The following is a 20,612-nucleotide window of genomic DNA, read 5'->3' as shown; positions in this document are numbered from 1 at the left end:
AATCAGCCATGGGTGTAAATTTGTTCCCCATCCTGAACCCCACTCCCACCACCCTCCCCATCCCATCCCTCAGGGTCATCCCGGTGCAACAGCCCTGAGCACCCTGTCTCATGCATCGAACCTGGGCTGGCGATCTGTTCACGTAAGATAATATACACGTTTCAATGCTATTCTCTCAAATCATCCCAGCCACGCCTTCTCCCACAAAGTCTGAAAGACTGTTCCTTACATCTGTGTCTCTTTTGATTCCTTGCATATAGGGTCATTGTTACCGTCTTTCTAAATTCCATATATATGCATTAGTATACTGTATTGGGATTTTTCTTTCTGACTTACTTCATTCTGTATACTAGGCTCCAGTTTCATCCACCTCATTAGAACTGATTCAAATGTATTATTTTTAATGGCTGAGTAGTATTCCATTGTGTGTATGTACCACAGCTTTCTTATCCATTCATCTGCCAATGGACATCTAGGTTGCTTCCATGTCCTGGCTATTGTAAACAGTGCTGCAATGAACGTTGGGGTACATGTGTCTCTTTCAACTCTGGTTTGCTTAGTGTGTATGCCCAGCAGTGGGATTGCTGGGTCATATGGCAGTTCTATTTCCATTTTTTTAAGGAATCTCCACACTGTTCTCCATAGTGGCTGTACTAGTTTGCATTTCCACCAACAATGTAAGAGGGTTCCCCTTTCTCCTCACCCTCTCCAGCATTCATTGTTTGTATACTTTTTGATAGCAGACATTCTGACTGGCTTAAGATGGTACCTCATTGTGGTTTTGATTTACATTTCTCTGATAATGAGTAATGTTGAGCATCTTTTCATGTGTTTGTTAGCCATCTGCATGTCCTCTTTGGAGAAATGTCTGTTCAGTTCTTTGGCCCATTTTTTGATTGAGTCATTTATTTTTCTGGAATTGAGCTGCATAAGCTGCTTGTATACTTTTGAGATTAACTCTTTGTCAGTTGCTTCATTTGCTATTACTTTCTCTTTTTCTGAAGGCTGTTTTTTCACCTTGCTTATAGTTTCCTTCATCGTGCAAAAGCTTTTAAGTTTAATTAGGTCCCATTTGTTTATTTTTGCTTTTATTTCCATTACTCTGGGAGGTGGGTCGTAGAGGATCCTGCTGTGATTTATGTCAGAGAGTGTTTTGCCTATATTTTCCTCTAGGAGTTTCTGCTCTTCCATTTAAGTCTTTAATCCATTTTGAGTTTATTTTTGTGTATGGTGTTAGAAAGTGTCCTAGTTTGTTTTACAAGTGGTTGACCAGTTTTCCCAGCACCACTTGTTAAAGAGATTGTCTTTTCTCCATTGTATATTGTTGCCTCCTTTGTCAAAGATAAGGTGTCCCTAGGTGTGTGGATTTATCTCTGGGCTTTCTATTTTGTTCCATTGATCTATACCTCTGTCTTTGTGCCAGTGCCATATTGTCTTGATGACTGTAGCTTTGTAGTTTAGTCTGAAGTCAGGCAGGTTGATTCCCCCAGTTCCATTCTTCTTTCTCAAGATTGCTTTGGCTATTTGAGGTTTTTTGTATTTCCATACAAATTGTGAAATTATTTGTTCTAGTTCTCTGAAAAATACCATTGGTAGCTTGATAAGCATGGCATTGAATCTATAGATTGCTTTGGATAGTATACTCATTTTCACTATATTGATTCTTCTGATCTATGAACATGGTATATTTCTCCATCTATTTCTGCCCTCTTTGATTTCTTACATCAGTGTTTTATAGTTTTCTATATATAGGTCTTTTGTTTCTTTCAGTCAGTTCAGTTCAGTTCAGTTCAGTCGCTCAGTCATGTCCGACTCTTTGCAACCCCATGAATTGCAGCACGCCAGGCCTCCCTGTCCCTCACCAACTCCTGGAGTTCACCAAGACCCACGTCCATTGAGTCAGTGATGCCATCCAGCCATCTCATCCTCTGTCATCCCCTTCTCCTCCTGCACCCAATCCCTCCCAGCATTAGAGTCTTTTCCAATGAGTCAACTCTTTGCATGAGGTGGCCAAAGTACTGGAGTTTCAGCTTTAGCATCATTCCTTCCAAAGAAATCCCAGGGCTGATCTCCTTCAGAATGGACTGGTTGGATCTTGCAGAACAAGGGACTCTCAAGAGTCTTCTCCAACACCACAGTTCAAAAGCATCAATTCTTCGGCGCTCAGTCTTCTTCATAGTCCAACTCTCACATCCATACATGACCACTGAAAAAACCATAGCCTTGACTAGACAGACCTTTGTTGGCAAAGTAATGTCTCTGCTTTTGAATATGCTATCTAGGTTGGTCATAACTTTCCTTGCAAGGAGTAAGCGTCTTTTAATTTCATGGCTGCAGTCACCATCTGCAGTGATTTTGGAGCCCAAAAAAAGTCTGACACTGTTTCCACTGTTTCCCCATCTATTTCTCATGAATTGATGGGACCAGATGCCATGATCTTCGTTTTCTGAATGTTGAGCTTTAAGCCAACTTTTTCACTCTCCTCTTTCACTTTCATCAAGAGGCTTTTGAGTTCCTCTTCACTTTCTGCCATAAGGATGGTGTCATCTGCATATCTGAAGTTATTGATATTTCTCCCGGAAATCTTGATTCCAGTTTGTGTTTCTTCCTGCCCAGCATTTCTCATGATGTACTCTGCATAGAAGTTAAATAAGTAGGGTCACAATATACAACCTTGACGTAATCTTTTTCCTATTTGGAACCAGTCTGTTGTTCCATGTCCACTTCTAACTGTTGCTTCCTGACCTGCATATAGGTTTCTCAAGAAGCAGGTCAGGTGGTCTGGTATTCCCATCTCTTTCAGAATTTTCCACAGTTTATTGAGATCCACAGAGTCAAAGGCTTTGGCATAGTCAATAAAGCAGAAATAGATGTTTTTCTGGAACTCTCTTGCTTTTTCGATGATCCAGCGGATGTTGGCAATTTGATCTCTGGGTCCTCTGCCTTTTCTAAAACCAGCTTGCACATCAGGAAGTTCACGGTTCACATATTGCTGAAGCCTGGCTTGGAGAATTTTGAGCATTACTTTACTAGCATGTGAGATGAGTGCAATTGTGCAGTAGTTTGAGCATTCTTTGGCATTGCCTTTCTTTGGGATTGGAATGAAAACTGATCTTTTCCAGTCCTGTGGCCACTGCTGAGTTTTCCAAATTTGCTGGCATATTGAGTGCAGCACTTTCACAGCATCATCTTTCAGGATTTGAAATAGCTCAACAGGAATTTCATCACCTCCACTAGCTTTGTTCGTACTGATGCTTTCTAAGGCCCACTTGACTTCACATTCCAGGATGTCTGGCTCTAGGTCAGTGATCACACCATCGTGATTATCTGGTGCTTGAAGATCTTTTTTATACAGTTCTGTGTATTCTTGCCACCTCTTCTTAATATCATCTGCTTCTGTTAGGTCCATACCATTTCTGTCCTTTATCGAGCCCATCGTTGCATGAACTGTTCCCTTAGTATCTCTAATTTTCTTGAAGAGATCTCTAGTCTTTCCCATTCAGATGTTTTCCTCTATTTCTTTGCACTGATCGATGAGGAAGGCTTTCTTATCTCTTCTTGCTATTCTTTGGAACTCTGCATTCAGATGCTTATATCTTTCCTTTTCTCCTTTGCTTTTCGCTTCTCTTCTTTTCACGGCTATTTGTAAGGCCTCCTCAGACAGCCATTATGCTTTTTTGCATTTATTTTCCATGGGGATTTTCTTGATCCCTGTCTCCTATACAGTTTCACGAACCTCATTCCATAGTTCATCAGGCACTGTATTGTTGCAATGGTGAATGGAATTGTTTCCTTAATTTCTCTTTCTGTTTTCTCATTGTTAGTGTACAGGAATGCAAGGGATTTCTGTGTGTTGATTTTATATCCTGCAGCTTTACTATAGTCACTGATTAGCTCTAGTAATGTTCTGGTGGAGTCTTTAGGTTTTTCTATGTAGAGGATCATGTCATCTGCAAACAGTGAGAGTGTTGAATAGTAGTGGTGAGAGTGGGCAGCCTTGTCTTGTTCCTGATTTAAGGGGAAATGCTTTCAATTTTTCACCATTGAGTATAATATTTGCTGTGGGCTTACCTAATGTGAAGAGCTGACTCTATGGAAAAGACCCTGATGCTAGGAAAGATTGAGGGCAGGAGGAGACGGGGACAACAGATGATGAGATGGTTGGATGGCATCACCGGCTCAATGGACATGGGTTTGGGTGGACTCCGGGAGTTGGTGATGGACAGGGAGGCCTGGCATGCTGCGATTCATGGGATCGCAAAGAGTCCAACACGACTGAGTGACTGAACTGAACTGAACTGATGTTCTTTCTATTCTTGCTTTCTGAAGGATTTTTATCATAAATGGATGTTGAATTTTTTCAAAGGCTTTCTCTACATCTATTGAGATAATCATATGGTTTTTATCTTTCAATTTGTTAATGTGGTGTATCACATTGATTGATTTGTGGATATTTAAGAAACCTTGCATCCCTGGGATAATGCCCACTTGGTCACAATATGAGCTTTTTAATATCTTGTTGGATTCTGTTTTCTAGATTTTTGTTAACGATTTTTGCATCCATGTTCATCAGGGATATTGGCCTGTAGATTTCTTTTTTTGTGGCATCTTTGTCTGGTTTTGGTATTAGGGTGATGGTGGCCTCATAGAATGAGTTTGGAAGTTTACCTTCCTCTGCAATTTTCTGGAAGAGTTTGAGTAGAATAGGTGTTAGCTCTTCTCTACATTTTTGGTAGAATTCAGCTGTGAAGCCGTCTGGTCCTGGGCTTTTGTTTGCTGGAAGATTTCTGATTACAGTTTCGATTTCCGTGCTTGTGATGGGTCTGTTAAGATTTTCTATTTCTTCTTGGTTCAGTTTTGGAAAGCTGTACTTTTCTAAGAATTTGTCCATTTCTTCCAAGTTGTCCATTTTATTGGCATATAGTTGCTGATAGTAGTCTCTTATGATCCTTTGTATTTCTGTGTTGTCTGTTATGATTTCTCCATTTTCATTTCTAATTTTGTTGATTTGATTCTTCTCCCTTTTTTTTCTTGATGAGTCAGGCTAATGTTTGTCTGTTTTATTTATCTTCTCAAAGAACCAGCTTTTAGCTTTATTGATTTTTGCTATGGTCTCCTTTGTTTCTTTCATTTATCTCTGCCCTAATTTTAATTATTTCTTTCCTTCTACTAACCCTGGGGTTCTTCATATCTTCTTTTTTTTGCTTTAGGGGTAAAGTTAGGTTATTTATTTGACTTTTCTCTTGTTTCTTGAGGTACACTTATATTGCTATGAACCTTCCCCTTAGCACTGCTTTTACTGAGTCCCATAGGTTTTGGGTTTTTGTGTTTTCACTTTCATTGTTTCTATGCATATTTTGATTTCTTCTGTGATTTGTTGGTTATTCAGAGGCGTGTTGTTTAGCCTCTACATGTTTGTATTTTTAATAGTTTGTTTTTTTTTTTCTTTTTCCCTGTAGTTGACATCTAATCTTACCACGTTGGGATCAAACGTGCTTGGAATGATTTCAATTTTTTTGAATTTACCAAGGCTACATTTATGGCCCAGGATGTGATCTATCCTGGAGAATATTCCATGTACACTTGAGAAAAAGGTGAAATTCATTGTTTTGGAGTGAAATGGCCTACAGATATCAATTAGGTATAACTGGTCCATTGTATCATTTAAAGTTTGTGTTTCCTTGCTAATTTTCTGTTTAGTTGATCTATCCATAGTTGTGAGTGAGGTATTAAAGTCTCCCACTATTGTTGTGTTACTGTTAATTTCCCCTTTCATACTTGTTAGCATTTACCTTACATATTGTGGTGCTCCTATGTTGGGTGCATATATATTTATAATTGTTATATCTTCTTCTTGGACTGAGCCTTTGATCATTATGTGGTGTCCTTTGTCTCTTTTCACAGCCTTTATTTCAAAGTCTATTTTATCTGATATGAGTATTGCCACTTCTGCTTTCTTTTGGTCTACATTTGCCTGAAATATCTTTTTCCAGCCCTTCACTTTCAGTCTGCATGTGTCCCTTGTTTTGTAGTGGGTCTCTTGTAGACAACATATATAGGGGTCTTGTTTTTGTATCCATTCAGCTAGTCTTTGTCTTCTGGTTGGGGCATTCAACCCATTTACCTTTAAGGCAATTATTGATAAGTATGATCCCGTTGCCATTTACTTTGTTGTTTTGGGTTCTAGTTTATACACCCTTTCTGTGTTTTCTGTCTAGAGAAGATCCTTTAGCATTTGTTGAAGAGCTGGTTTGGTGGTGCTGAATTCTCTGAGCTTTTGCTTGTCTGTAATGCTTGTGATTTCTCCTTCATATTTGAATGAGATCCTTGCTGGGTACAGTAATCTGGATTGTAGGTTTTTCTTTCATTGCTTTAATTATGTCCTGCCATTCCCTTCTGGCCTGAAAAGTTTCTATTGAAAGATCAGCTGTTATCCTTATGGGAATCGCCTTGTGTGTTATTTATCTCTTGCTGCTTTTAATATTTGTTCTTTGTGTTTGATCTTTGTTAATTTGATTAATATGTGTCTTTGGGTGTTTTGCCTTGGGTTTAACCTATTTGAGACTCTCTGGGTTTCTTGGATTTTGGTGGCTATTTCCTTCCCCATTTTAGGGAAGTTTTCAACTATTATCTCCTCAAGTATTTTCTCATGGCCTTTCTTTTTTTCTTCTTCTTCTGGGACTCCTACGATTCAAATATTGGGGCGTTTGACATTTTCCTAGAGGTCTCTGAGGTTGTCCTCATTTCTTTTAATTCTTTTTCCCTCTCTGCTTACTTTATTTCTATGATTCTATCTTCCACCTCACTTATCCTATCTTCTGCCTCAGTTATTCTACTGTTGGTTCCCTCCAGAGTGATTTTGATCTCAGTTATTGGATTATTCATTATTGATTGACTCTTTTTTATTTCTTCTGGGTCCTTGTTAAACATTTCTTTCATCTTCTCAATCCTTGTCTCCAGACTATCTGTAACTCCATTTTGTTTTCAAGATTTTGGATCATTTTTACTATCATTGTTCTGAATTCTTTTTCAGGTAGACTCTCTGTCTCCTCCTCTATTGTATGGTTTGGTGGGCATTTATCATGTTGTTTTACCTGCTGAATATTTCTCTGCCTTTTCATCTTGTTTATATTGCTGTGTTTTAGGTGGATTTTCATTACACTGGAAGTCTGTGATACCTCTTTATTGTGGAGGCTCCTCCCTGTGGGTGGCATTGGACGAGTGGCTTGTCAAGGTTTACTGGTTGGGGAAGCTTGCATCAGTGTTGTGGTGGGTGGAGCTGGATCTCTTCCCTCTGGAGTGCAATGAAATGTCCAGTAGTGAGTTTTGAGGTGTCTGTGTGTTTAGTGTGACTTGGCCACCTGTATTTTAATGCTTGGGGTTATGTTCCTGCATTTGGAGAATTAACTTGGTATGTCTTGCTCTGAAACTTGTTGGCTCTTCAATGGAGCTTGGTTTCAGGACAGGTATGGAGGCTTTTGGATGAACTCTTGTTGATTAATGTTCCTTGGAGTCAGGAGTTTTCTGGAGTACTCAAGTTTTGGATTTAAGCCTCCTGCCTCTGGTTTTCAGTCTTATTCTTACAGTAGCCTCAAGACTTCTCCATCCATACTGCACTGATGATAAAACATCTAGGTTAATGATGAAGAGTTTCTCCACAGTGAGGGACACCCAGAGAGGTTCACAGAGTTACATGAAGAAGAGAAGAGGGAGGAGGGAGATAGAGGTGACCAGGAGGAGAAGAGGAGGGATTAAAAGGGGAGAGAGCAATCTTTCCAGTAATCAATTCCCTATGTGCTCTCCACAGTCTGGAACACCCAGAGAGGTTCACAGAGTTACACAGAGAAGAGAAGAGGGAGGAAGGAGATAGAGGTGACCTGGAGGAGAAGAGGGGGAATCAAAAGGAGAGAGACAGATCTAGCCAGTAATCAGTTCCCTAAATGTTCTCCACAGCCCAGGATTCCCAAAGAGATTCACAGAGTTGAGTAGAGAAGAGAAGGGAGAGGGAGGAGATAGAGATGACCTGGCAGATAAAAAGGAGAGTCAAAAGTAGGAGAGTATGATAGTCAAGCCAGTAATCACACTCCTAAGTAAAAATGGGTACTGAAGATTGGATTCTTAAAGGTACAAAATTGATAACCAATACCAGAAAAGCAAAGCTTAAAAAATCTAGAGTAGAGGTTAGACTCTCAAAAATACAATATTAAAAAAATGAAACAAAATCACAAAAATTATAAAAGTATATATATGAAGTTTGCTTTAAAAATAGGATCTTTTTTTACAAGGTAGTAGTTGGTTATAAAAATGAAAATTAAAGGAGTAGTAACAAAAAAATAAAACAAAAATTTTAAAAATTAAAAAAAAATGTTACTAGCAATATATGTCTATTTTTTATATTTCTCTAGAGCTGTTGAGGGCTATGGGGGCTCAGTTCATTTTCAGATAGTTCCTTGTTCCAGCTTATACTTCTTCTCAAGGTCTATAGGCCCCTTCCTAGGTAGTCGGTGTTAACTACAGTGTTTTAATCTGTTGCACCTTCCAAAGCAGTTCCCTCTTCTATATTTTGGCTTCCTCTGTTTGCAAGTCCCTTCAGTGTCTAATTTCCACCCTGACACAAGGGGGTGAAGGTGGTCACTTATTTAGGCTCACTTGTTCAGTCGTGCTGTGGGGAGGGAGGAACACTGCAAACAAATATCACTGGCATGTGTGGGGACTGCTCACAGTGTCTGGGCCACACTAGGTTTGCCCCTGCTCATGGCGTGTGTGCTTTCCTGGTCTAAACTGCTCAGGTTCCAGGTTTTCCTGCAGGGGAACTATCTCAACTGGGCCCTGGGTTGTGTACACTTCTCAGGTGTAAACTGCTCAGGTTCAGGTTCTTGGGTACTCCACAAAAGCACAAACTCGGTTGGACCTGAGTTTTATGCCCTTCCCAGGTCCAAGCATCTCAGGCTACCAGGTGCTTGGTGAGCCCACTCTCCCCAGGTGGGTGGTGCGTCTTATCACCTCCCCGGTCCCAGCTGCTTGGTTTCCTGGGTGCGCAGCAGGAGTGCCGTCTCTGGTGTGCTGTGTGTCTCCTCTGGAATGCTGATCTCTGGCTGCAAGCCACCTGGCAGATTTCAACCGTCCAGGATCCCAGGAAGACTTGGTTAGCAACCGGGAGCCTGCTCGCAGTTTGGTAGGGGATGCTGTCTCTGGGGCTGAGATTTCCCCTCTCCCCCTAGCTCTGGCTGTTGCCCGCCTGCCTCTCTGCCTCTGCCAGGGCATGGGCTGGTCCACAGCCAGCTAGCTCTCCCCTGGTATTCGCTCAGTCCTTTGTTCTGTGAGCGGGCCGGCAGTGCCTTAGGTTAGAGCTTTTCATGGGAAAGTTCTCTCTCTTTTTCTCTTTCTCTCTCTCTCTCTCTCTCTCTCTGGCTATCCCAGAGTTTGGGTTGCTATCTCACCTTAGCTCCCTCAAATATTCCTCAGGGCATTCAGGCCCGGTCCTTACCATAAGCAATGCAGCCCGCGCATCCCTGTTCAGCCCCTGCTTGCTGGTGGCGGACTGGCCTACTTGCTGGCAAGCGTCTGGCCTACTTCTCCACTGGAAGTTGCAGTTAGGCACCTAATCTGTGAGGTTTTTTTTTTCCCCCTCCTGGTTATGTTGCTGTCTGAGATTCCAAAACTCCCCACAGACCCACTGGTGAGAGGGTTTCCTGGTGTTTGGAAACATCTCCTCCTTCACTACCCTTCTCTGGAACAGGTCTCCATCCCTAACTAATTTGTCTCTATTGTCCTACTGCTTTCAAATAAAATGGGCTGCCATTCTGGGTGCCCTGTGTCCTCCGCCAGGGTTCAGAGGTTGTTTTGTGGAATTAGCTCAGCGTTCAAATGATCTGTAGATGAATTTGTGGGGGAGAAAGTGGTATCCCCATCCTATCCCTCCGCCATCTTCAAAAGGTCAGTTTTCATTCCAGTCCGTAAGAAAGGCAATGCCAAAGAATGCACAAACTACTGCACAATTGCATTCATCTCACACACTAGTAAAGTAATGCTCAAAATTCTCCAAGCCAGGCTTCAACAGTACGTGAACCATGAATTTCCAGATGTTCAAGCTGAATTTAGAAAGGGTAGAGGAACCAGACATCAAATTGCCAACATCCACCGGAACATTGAAAAAGCAAGAGAGTTTCAGAAAAACATCTATTTCTTCTGTATTGACTATGCCACAGCCTTTGACTGTGTGGATCACAATAAGCTGTGGGAAATTCTTCAAGAGATGGGAATACCAGACCACCTGACCTGCCTCTTGAGAAACCTGTATGCAGGTCAGGAAGCAACAGTTAGAACTGGACATGGAACAACAGACTGGTTCCAAATAGGAAAAGGAGTACATCAAGGCTGTAAATTGTCACCCTGCTTATTTAACTTATATGCAGAGTACATCATGAGAAATGCTGGGCTGGAAGAAGCACAAGCTGGAATCAAGATTGCCAGGAGAAATATCAATAACCTCAGATATGCAGATGACACCACCGTTATGACAGAAAGTGAAGAAGAGCTAAAAAGCCTCTTGATGAAACTGAAAGAGAAGAGTGAAAAATTTGGCTTAAAGCTCAACATTCAGAATACTAAGATCATGGCATCTGGTCCTATCACTTCATGACAAATAGATGAAGAAACAGCAGAAACAGTGGCTGACTTTATTTTTCTGGGCTCCAAAATCACTGCAGATTGTGATTGCAACCATGAAATTAAAAGACGTTTGCTCCTTGGAAGGAAAATTATGACCAACCTAGAGAACATGTTAAAAGGCAGAGACATTACTTTGCCAACAAAGGTCCTTTGTCAAGGCTATGGTTTTTCCAGTAGTCATGTATGGATGTGAAAGTTGGACTGTAAAGAAAGCTGAGCACTGAAGAATTGATGCTTTTGAACTGTGTTATTGGAGAAGACTCTTGAGAGTCCCTTGGACTGCAAGGAGATCCAATTAGTCCATCCTAAAGGAGATCAGTCCTCGGTGTTCATTGGAAGGACTGATGTTGAAGCTGAAACTCAAATACTTTGGCCACCTGATGTGGAGAGCTGACTTATTTGAAAAGACTCTGATGCTGGGAAGGATTGAGGGCAGGAGGAGAAGGGGATGACTTTGGATGAGATGGCTGGATGGCATCACCAACACAATGGACATGGGTTTGGGTGGACTCTGGGAGTTGATGATGGACAGCGAGGCCTGGTGTGCTGCAGTCCATGGGGTCGCAAAGAGTCGGACACGACTGAGCGACTGAACTGAACTGAACTGAACTCACTATTGTAGGTTCTTTGAATTCATAAATAATTTATAATCATTTTGCAACCCCTTCAAAAACCTACTTAAATTTCCGTTAGAAATATATTCAATGTTTTTTAAGTATGTATGGAATCTTCCAGCCCATGAATATTTAATATCTCTCCACTTATTTGTCTATTAATATTTCTCTTAGTAATGTTTTGTAGTTTTCAGTTTGTAGATAATTCTTTATATTATTTATTAGATTTAATTATATATATTTGATATTTTTGAAGCTATTGGATTCTGGAGTGTATATGAAAATACAATTTTGTATCTATTCCTCCTCCTGGTATCTGACAACTTTGACAAATTTACTACTTATAAGTTTGTTTCTATATTCATTTGAATTTTCTATGTACCCAGGCATGCCATCTGTAAATAATGCAAAAATCCAATCATACACTTTATGTCTTGTCTTATATATTTATATCTCCCCCTTTTTATTACACTGCCTAAACCCAGAACAATTTTAAGCAGATATAATGAGACATTGTATTTCATTCTCAATCTTAAAGGAAAGCTTTCAATATTTTGCCACTATATATTAATGCTTATTGTAGGATTTTGGTTTTCTTTTGTAGATACTCTTGATCAAATTAAGGAAATTCTATTCTTAGTGTGCTAAGAGACTTTTTCTCTTTTTAATTATGTATTCTCATAGTTTACTTATGATATGTCTGTGTAACCTTCTTCAATTACTAGACTGTGAACTCCAACTTCTTTAAATCACATTCAGTTGCATTTTTTGAGTGTCTCACTGGACTAGGCCATCTGCTAGGTGCAAGTACAAAAATGAACTGACATACAGTGGGTACTAAATAATTGCTTCTGAAACAGAACCAAATAGAAATAATTGTGAACCTAATAAATACTAAAAACTCTGTTTCAGTAAAAACAATTACATAAAATTTAATTTATTATAGTCATTAGAATAACTTTAACCCAGACAGATCTACACAGTTCAATGTAAATTATTTTTCTCTTTCAGAGTTGGGATGAAGCTTTAGCTAAGACTGCTGAAGCATGGGCAAAAAAGTGCAAATTCAACCACAATTCCTGTTCATCAAAATCATTTAAATGCCATCCAACTTTTCAATATGCTGGAGAAAATCTCTGGCTTGGTCCATTAACCATATCTGCAGCAAAATATGCTATTAATATGTGGTATGATGAAAGAAAATTTTATGATTTTAATACAAGATCATGTTCCCAAATTTGTGGCCATTATACACAGGTAAATATCTCAGATTTTATTAATTCTTACATATGCATATTTTAATCATAAGACAAATTTTTAGCACTTTCTTTAGAGTTTCTCTTAAATATCTGGAAAATTTACCTTCATTTGGAAGATATTTTTACTGGGAATAGAATTTTATGTAATAAGTTTTTTTTCTTTAATAATATTACTCCATTATCATGTCACTTGCACTGTTTCCAACAAGAAATCTACTGTAATTCTTTTATTTATTCCTCTGTATGTAATGTGTCTTGGTTTCCCAGGCTGCCTTAAATTTTTTCCTTTATTACAAGTCTCAAGCAAATTCAAAAATTTTCAGTTTTCTTCATGTTCCTTGTGCTGCAGTTTACTGAGCTTCTTGGCAGTATAGGTTTATAGTTTAAATTACATTTGGAAAAATGTTAGCCATTTTTTAAATTTATCTTTTAATTGGAGGATAATTGCTTTACAGTGTTGTGTTGGTCTCATTGTGCAACATAGATCTGCCATAAGTCTGCATAATTGCCTTCCCTTTGATCCTCCCTCCTACCCCAATCCCCACCCTACTCCTCTGTGTTGTCACGGTACACCGGGGTGAGGTCCCTGTGTTACACAAAACTTCCTACTATCTATTTTACATATGCTAGTGCATATGTTTCAATGCTCGGAGAAGGCAATGGCACCCCACTCCAGTATTCTTGCCTGGAAAATCCCATGGACGGAGGAGCCTGCTGGGCTACAGTCCATGGGGTCGCGAAGAGTCGGACATGACTGAGCGACTTCACTTTCCCTTTTCACTTTCATGTATTGGAGAAGGAAATGGCAACCCACTCCAGGGTTCTTGCCTGGAGAATCCCAGGGACAGGGGAGCCTGGTGGGCAGCCGTCTATGGGGTCGCACAGAGTTGGACACGACTGATGCAACTTAGCAGCAGCAGCAGCATGTTTCAATGCTGCTCTCTCAATCCGTCCCACCCTCTCCTTTTCCTGCTGTGTCCGCAAGTCTGTCCTGTATGCCTGCATCTCTATTGCTGCCCTGCAAATGGCATGAGCACCATGTTTCTAGATTACATATATATGTGCTAATATACAGTTGACTCAAATTCACTGTTTTATGAGTAATATTCCATTTGTAGTCATTCTTTTAAAACTACGTCTGTCTATCTTTCACTCTTCTCTTCCCAGAGCCCAGTTGCCCATGTAGAAGGCCAGTTGAAGTTTTCCCACAGTTGACTGACTTTCCTTCCTCATTATTGGTTAAATTTTCCTGCTTCTTTTCATGCTGGGTATATTCCCAAGTTTGTAAATCTTGCCAAGTTTGTAAATGTTGAATGCTGAATTTATTTATATACCTAGAAGTATTCTTAACTGTCTTCTGGGATATAGTTATTTGGAATTTGTCTGTCCCTTTTGGTTTCTGCTTTTGAAACGTGTTAGATAGAATTAAAGCAGTAGTTAGTCTTGAGCTAATTCTCTCTCATCAGTGAGGTAGGTTTCTTCTGTACACTCTACTGGATGGCCCCAGAAATTATGAAATTTTCCAGTCTTACTAGTGGGAACTGGCCCACTATTCCAATTGCTGGCCCTGTGTAAGCTTCTGCATCCCTCCCTCTAGTTTTTATAGGCAATGCCTTTCCAGGCCAGGGGTGGTTTTTTCACATGCGTGCTGTGATTAGTGCTCTGATGAACTGATGGTGAGGACCCCCTACAGACCTCCACAGTTGTGTCACTAGACGATTCTCACCCCTCCTGGACTCCTGCCTGTTGGTCTCCCCAGACACTCAGCTCTGTCATTCAACTCTGTGACTCAGTCAAGCTTCTCCTGGCTTCTCCACCACCCTAACCCCCAGCCACAGCCTGGAAACTCACTCAGTACAATAAGCTGAGACGTCTTTTCCCTCCAACTCTCAGGGGCATCACTCATTGTTGCCTGATGTTCAGTATCTTGAAGAACATTATTTCCTATCATTTTCCAATTCTTTTGGTAATTTTGGGTGAGAGTTTTTGATGAGAAGAGGAAGTCACTTTTTAGCTAAACTAATCCTAGACATGGCACTGAACTCTTAGAAAGGCCCCTATAGGCAACAGAAAAAGCCAACTTTATTCTCCAAACTGACTCATCTTCTCAAGTTGAATGAACATATAGTGTCTTAAAACAAGTCATTTTTCTCAGAGGTGCACAGAACAGAGAAATTAGTAGTTTCCTGCCTCCCTTCTAATCACTCTTTGTCCAATAACAGAATACTGTTTAAGAGCAGAAATTCTTCTCAGGATCGATGTTGTTTGCAAAGAATGTGGTTTGGCTTCTGATGGGAAAACTGAGATAATGGACTCAAATGTCAGGTATCCTGCTAAGAAGCAGAATTCAATACAATAGTTCATCCCACTTATCTGTAAAGGACACAGTAAATGCCTGAAACTTCAGATAGTATCAAACCCTACTATGTTTTTCCTACACATATATACCTATGGTGGAGTTTAATGTATAAATTAAGCACAGTAAGAAATTAGCAATGGGCTTCCCAGGTGGCACTAGTGATAACACACCTGCCAATGCAGGAGATGTAAGAAACGTGGGTTCAATCTCTGGGTCAGGAAGATCCCTGGAGGAGGGCATGGCAACCCACTCCAGGATTCTTGCCCGGGAAATCGCATGGCAGGCTGTAGTCCAAAGAGTCACTACTGAAGTGACTTAGCACACATGCATGCAAGAGAGTAACAATAACTATTAATAAATTAGAACAATTATAACAATATCCTTTAATAAAGGTTACCTGAATGTGACCTCACTTTCTTTCAAAATATCTTATTATACTGTACTTACCTTTCTTCCTCTTGTGATGATGTGAGATGATAAAATGCATATCATGTGATGAGGTGAAGTGAATGAACATAGGCATTATGATGTAGCAGCTAGGCTACCATTGACCTTCTGACGATGCATAAGAAGGAGGATCATCTGCTTTGGGCGATCCTGGATCAGTGAGCCATGACACTTTTTGATTTATGAAAACAGTCAGTGAGGAATGCAGCTTTAACAAATTAAATTGAATCTTAGAAATTAAGAAAAAACAGACAATAAATATTTAAGTATATTCATTTTTTTGTAGCATGGCAAAAATTACGCCTGTTCCCATAATATGCTGATTGTGTAGCGTCGTTTTGCGTATTTTATTTTAAAACTCCTTTCTTTATAGGTAGTCTGGGCCTATTCATATAAAGTTGGTTGTGCAGCTGCAGTTTGTCCAAATCTTGGGAGCCCTGACAGTGCACTACTTGTATGTAACTATGCACCTGCGTAAGTTATTTTGCTTTAAAAATATTTTAAGTTGAAATATATGTTAAATGATTGTTTCCAAAAGTATGATGCTATATGAAAGACACAAGTATATTTTTCATAAGCAGAGTCTCCTTCTATAATTCTAATCGAAAGAAAGAGATAAAAGAGAATGTGTGAAAAATTATGCTGATCATGAATGATTTAATCTTGAGAGAGGAAATGATGGAGATCATTTCTTAAGTAAGAAAATAGATATTATAAAATACATTGCCACAGTAATATTTAAATACTGAACACAAAATAGGTTGGCAGATGCTAATATAACTTGAATGAGTAAATGATTTAAATGATTGAGAGTGATAGGCACATTCTTCTAAGAAAAGAGTACCATAAAATTTTGGCTGCCTTGCTGGAAATTGCATATCTAAATAAAATAAAACAAAAGCCTAATGGGAGTATCCAAAAATAAAATTCTGGACCTCAAATTCAGCATATCTGTACAAGGAATAAGATTAAGTCGGTTAATAATCCAACTCTTTAACAAAATGTAAAAATAAAATGCAGAAAAGATTAAAATATAGGCTAAGAATAAATATACAGGTTTGGCAAAAAGGACATGATATTTGTGAAAGTTGCCATGGAGAGGCACAAATGTGTATACCTCTTTCTGTATTTTCTTCCATTCCCTCTCAGTAACAAGTAAAAACAAGAATGACAAATAGATGGCCTAAAAGTTTCGGGTAGAGTACAGTTTTTATAAATACCAGAGAAATTGTAGAACACTTATTTTTACCACCCAAGGCAGGATACACAGAGGGAAAAAAGAATCAAAAAAGCAAAAAAAAAAAGTGATATAAAAGAGCATCAGTTAGCTGTGACATAACTTTAGAGGGAATTGATTTCCTGAATGAGGAAGGGACAGAAAAATATTTGAAGAAATATGGCCCAAAACTTTGCATACTTAAGGAAAATTAGAAACTCACAGAACCAAGAAATCTAGCAAGCCCCAATCACAAGAAAGGTGAAGTAAACTATACCAATTCACCTTCTAATGAAACCTTTCAAAGCCAATAATAAAGAGGCAATCTTAAAAGCAATCAGAAAATAAAGATGTGTTACATACAGATGAGCAAAGCTAAGGATTTCCAGATTTCTCACTGGAAACAATGCAAGAGGGAAGACAGAAATATCTTTAAATACTGAAAGAAAAAAAAAAACAAAAAACAACCTGTTGTCTAAGGACGCTATATTCTGTGAAAATATTTTTTCAAAAATAAAAGTGATATAAAGATGTTTGAACCACTGGAAATGGTAACTATATAGGTAAATACATAGGATGTTTTCTCCTTATTTTTGCCTTTCAAAAGATAATTATTTAACCAAAGATAATTGAAATGTATTGTGAAGATTATAACATAGGTAAAGTTAAAATCTGTGATAATGATGGCATAAAGGCTGAGAGGAAAAAATAGATGTGAATTCCCTTAAGGTTCTTCTACTCATTGTTAAGAGGAATTAACTTGACTGTGATAAGTAAAAGATGCATACTATAAACCCTAAAGTAGCTAGTCACATAACAAACCAAAAGTAAAATCAAATAAGCCAACAAAGCAGGTAAAATTGAATCTAAAAAAAAATTCCATTAATCCAAAGGAAAGCAGAAAAAAAAAAAAAAAAAAAGAACAAAGGACAGATGAGACAAATAGAATAAATAAGATCTGATAGCCTTAAATCTATGTTAATAATCACATCAAATGTAAATACAAATACCCAAATAAAAAGAAAAAGACTGGATGATGGGATAAAAAATCAAGAACCAATTACATTCTGCCTACAAGAAGTATATTTAAAAGACACAAGTAGATTAAAAGTAAAAGAATGGGAAAAGTTTTACTATGCTAACATTCATAGAAAGAAAGTTAGCGGGATCTATGTTAATATCAGATATTGCAGATTTTATAGCTAACAATAGTCCTTCAAGAGACACAAATTACAAAGGAGAAATAAAGTGAAAACTACAGAGCAATCTCTCTTTTTTTCTAATCTGTACAGAAGTAATTTAATTTTTTATTGAAGTATAGCTGATTTACAATGTTCTGTTAGTTTCAGTTGCCCCTCAAAGTGATTCAGATATATAGATAGACAGACATTAATAGATAGATATAGATATAGATTATATCTTCTTTATCCATGCATCTGTTGATGGACATTTACATTGCTTCCATGTCTTGGCTATTGTAAATAGTGCTGCAAAAATCACTGCAGGGCACTTATCTTTTTGAATATAGGTATATGCCCAGTAGTGGGATTGTAGGATCATATGATAGCTCTGTTTCTAGTTTTCTAAGGAACTTCTGTGCTGCTGTCTTTAGTGGTTGTACCAATTTTTGCTCCCACCAACATTGTAGGAAGATTCCCTTTTCTCCTCACCCTCTCCAGCATCTATTGTTTGCAGATTTTTGATGATAGCCATTCTGACTGGTGTGAAGTGATACTTCATTGCAGTTTTGATTTGCATTTCTCTAATAATTAGCAATGTTAAGCATCTTTTCACATTCCTGTTGGTCATCTGCATTCTTCATTGGAGATATACCTATTTAGATCTTATTCAATATCTCTTATGAACATAGGTACAAAGATTCTAAACAAAATTTAGCAGCTGAACCCAATATAATAAAAGCATCATACATCTTATCCAAAGGGAGTTTGTTCCAGTAATTTAGGGCTGTTTTAATATTCTAAAATCAGTGTAATTCACCATATTAATCAACCTATAAATAAAGATTATATGATCTCAATAGACTGAGAAAAAGTCAAACATTCATTCTTAATGAAAGTTCTTGGTAAATTAAAAATACAAGGGAACGTCTGAAATCTAATAAAGTTTATCTGTGAAAAGCCTATATGTAACATTATACCAGTAATAAAAAATTTTTTCTGTAAAGTACTAGACAGTAAATATATTAGGCTTTGCATGACACATACATTCTGCTACATATTCTTCTTTGTTCTGTTTTGAATTAAATAACCCCTTAAAATAAAAATAATTTAAAAAAAAAACCAATTCTTAGTTCACTGACTGCACAAAATCAGACCACAAGCCAGATATGACCATTCTTTACTCACTTCTTGGTCTCTAGTTCTATATATAAAATTCAGTGGAATCTATAAAAACTCTTCTACAACTAATAAGTAAGTTTAGCAATTTTTCAGTGTACAAGATCAATATGCAAAACAATTACATGTGCATACTGGCAATGAACAATCATAAATTGAATTAAAATAACAATACCATTTATAACAGCATCAAAAATATGAATTATTTAGGGATAAATCTGGCAGAAGACATGAAAAACTAATATACTAAAAATTATGTAATAGTCATGAGAGAAATAATTAACAACAAAGACAATAACTAGAGCACTATACCTAATTAATGGGTTAAAAGACTCAAGATTGTAAAGATGTAATTTTTCACTGAATTGAACTATGCATTGAATAAAATTCCAATAAAAATCCCACAGGCTTTTGTAGTAGAAACTGACAAACAGATCATAAAATTCATAAGGCAATACAAAGGACTTAGAATAGTTAAAATAACTGGAACAAATCTGAAGTAGGTAACACTATTGTTTTCATGAATTATTAAAATCATGATATAGTTATATTGATGTAAAGTTAGACAAATAGATCAGTGCAATAGGATATAGAGCCCAAAAATAACCCGACACATGGTTGACCACATATGTTCAACTGACTTTTCTAAAATGTACAAGGCAATGCAACATAAGAAAGATTTTTCAATAACTGGTGCTCTGTCACTTACATATAAAAAACAAAAGTAAACTTGGATTTACAAAACATACTATCTATCTACAAAAATTAATTAAAAATGGATCATAGATCCAATTGTAAGGCAAAAACTGAAACTTTTTGAAAAAAACATAAAACCTTTTTGACCTTCAGATAGCCAAAGATTTTTTAGCTACCACATAAAAAGCGTGATCCATAAAAGAATAACTTGGTAATTTGAATGTCACTAAAATTAAAAACGACCACTATTCAAACATAGTGGTCAGAAAATGAAAAGACAAGCCACAGACTGGAAGAAAGTCTTTGTGAAACAAAGACCTTGTACGAAGTATGTAGGAAGAACTCTTAAGATTTAATACCTAGAACCATCTCACACCAGTCAGAATGGTTGCTATCAAAAAGTCTACAAACAGTAAATGCTAGAGAGGAGAAAAGGGAACTCTCTTACATTGTGGGAATGCAAACTGGTACAGCCACTATGGGGAACAGTGTGGAGATTCCTTAAAAAACTGGAAATAGAACTGCCATATGACCCAGTAAACCTACTGCTGGGCATACACACCGAGGAAACCAGAGTTGAAAGAAACACATGTACCCCAATGTTCATCACAGCACTGTTTACAATAGCCAGGACATGGAAGCAACCTAGATGTCCATCAGCAGACGAATGGATAAGAAAGCTTTGGTACATATACACAATGGAATATTACTCAGCCATTAAAAAGAATGCATTTGAATCAGTTCTAATGAGGTGGATGAAACTGGAGCCGATTATACAGAGTGAAGTAAGCCAGAAAGAAAAACACCAATACAGTATACTAATGCATATATATGGAATTTAGAAAGACGGTAACGATGACCCTATATACAAGACAGCAAAAGAGACACAGATATAAAGACAGACTTTTGGACTCTGTGGGAGGAGGTGAGGGTGGGATGATTTGAGAGAATAGCATTGAAACATGTATATTATCATATGTGAAATAGATCACC

The 20,612-nt window shown here is 38.0% G+C and overlaps 1 protein-coding gene across 2 annotated transcripts in view; it reads left to right on the top strand.

Annotated features, from left to right (window-relative positions):
- The window catches only part of GLIPR1L1 (GLIPR1 like 1), a 38,407-nt gene that overhangs the window by 4,761 nt on the left and 13,034 nt on the right, over window positions 1-20,612 (top strand). The window contains exons 2-3 of one of the 2 annotated variants that reach the window (XM_055566398.1): window positions 12,297-12,542; window positions 15,724-15,824. In XM_055566398.1, coding sequence (XP_055422373.1) covers window positions 12,297-12,542; window positions 15,724-15,824 — 347 coding nt within the window. The remainder of the gene's footprint in view (window positions 1-12,296; window positions 12,543-15,723; window positions 15,825-20,612) is intronic. The other variant, XM_055566400.1, reaches the window with a different exon arrangement.

This window comes from Bubalus kerabau, chromosome 1 (genome assembly GCF_029407905.1).
Source record: "Bubalus kerabau isolate K-KA32 ecotype Philippines breed swamp buffalo chromosome 1, PCC_UOA_SB_1v2, whole genome shotgun sequence".
In the NCBI taxonomy this organism is placed as follows: Eukaryota; Metazoa; Chordata; class Mammalia; order Artiodactyla; family Bovidae; genus Bubalus; species Bubalus kerabau.
Note: the sequence above shows the minus strand (reverse complement) of the source record. Positions and strands in the feature narration are given on the sequence as shown.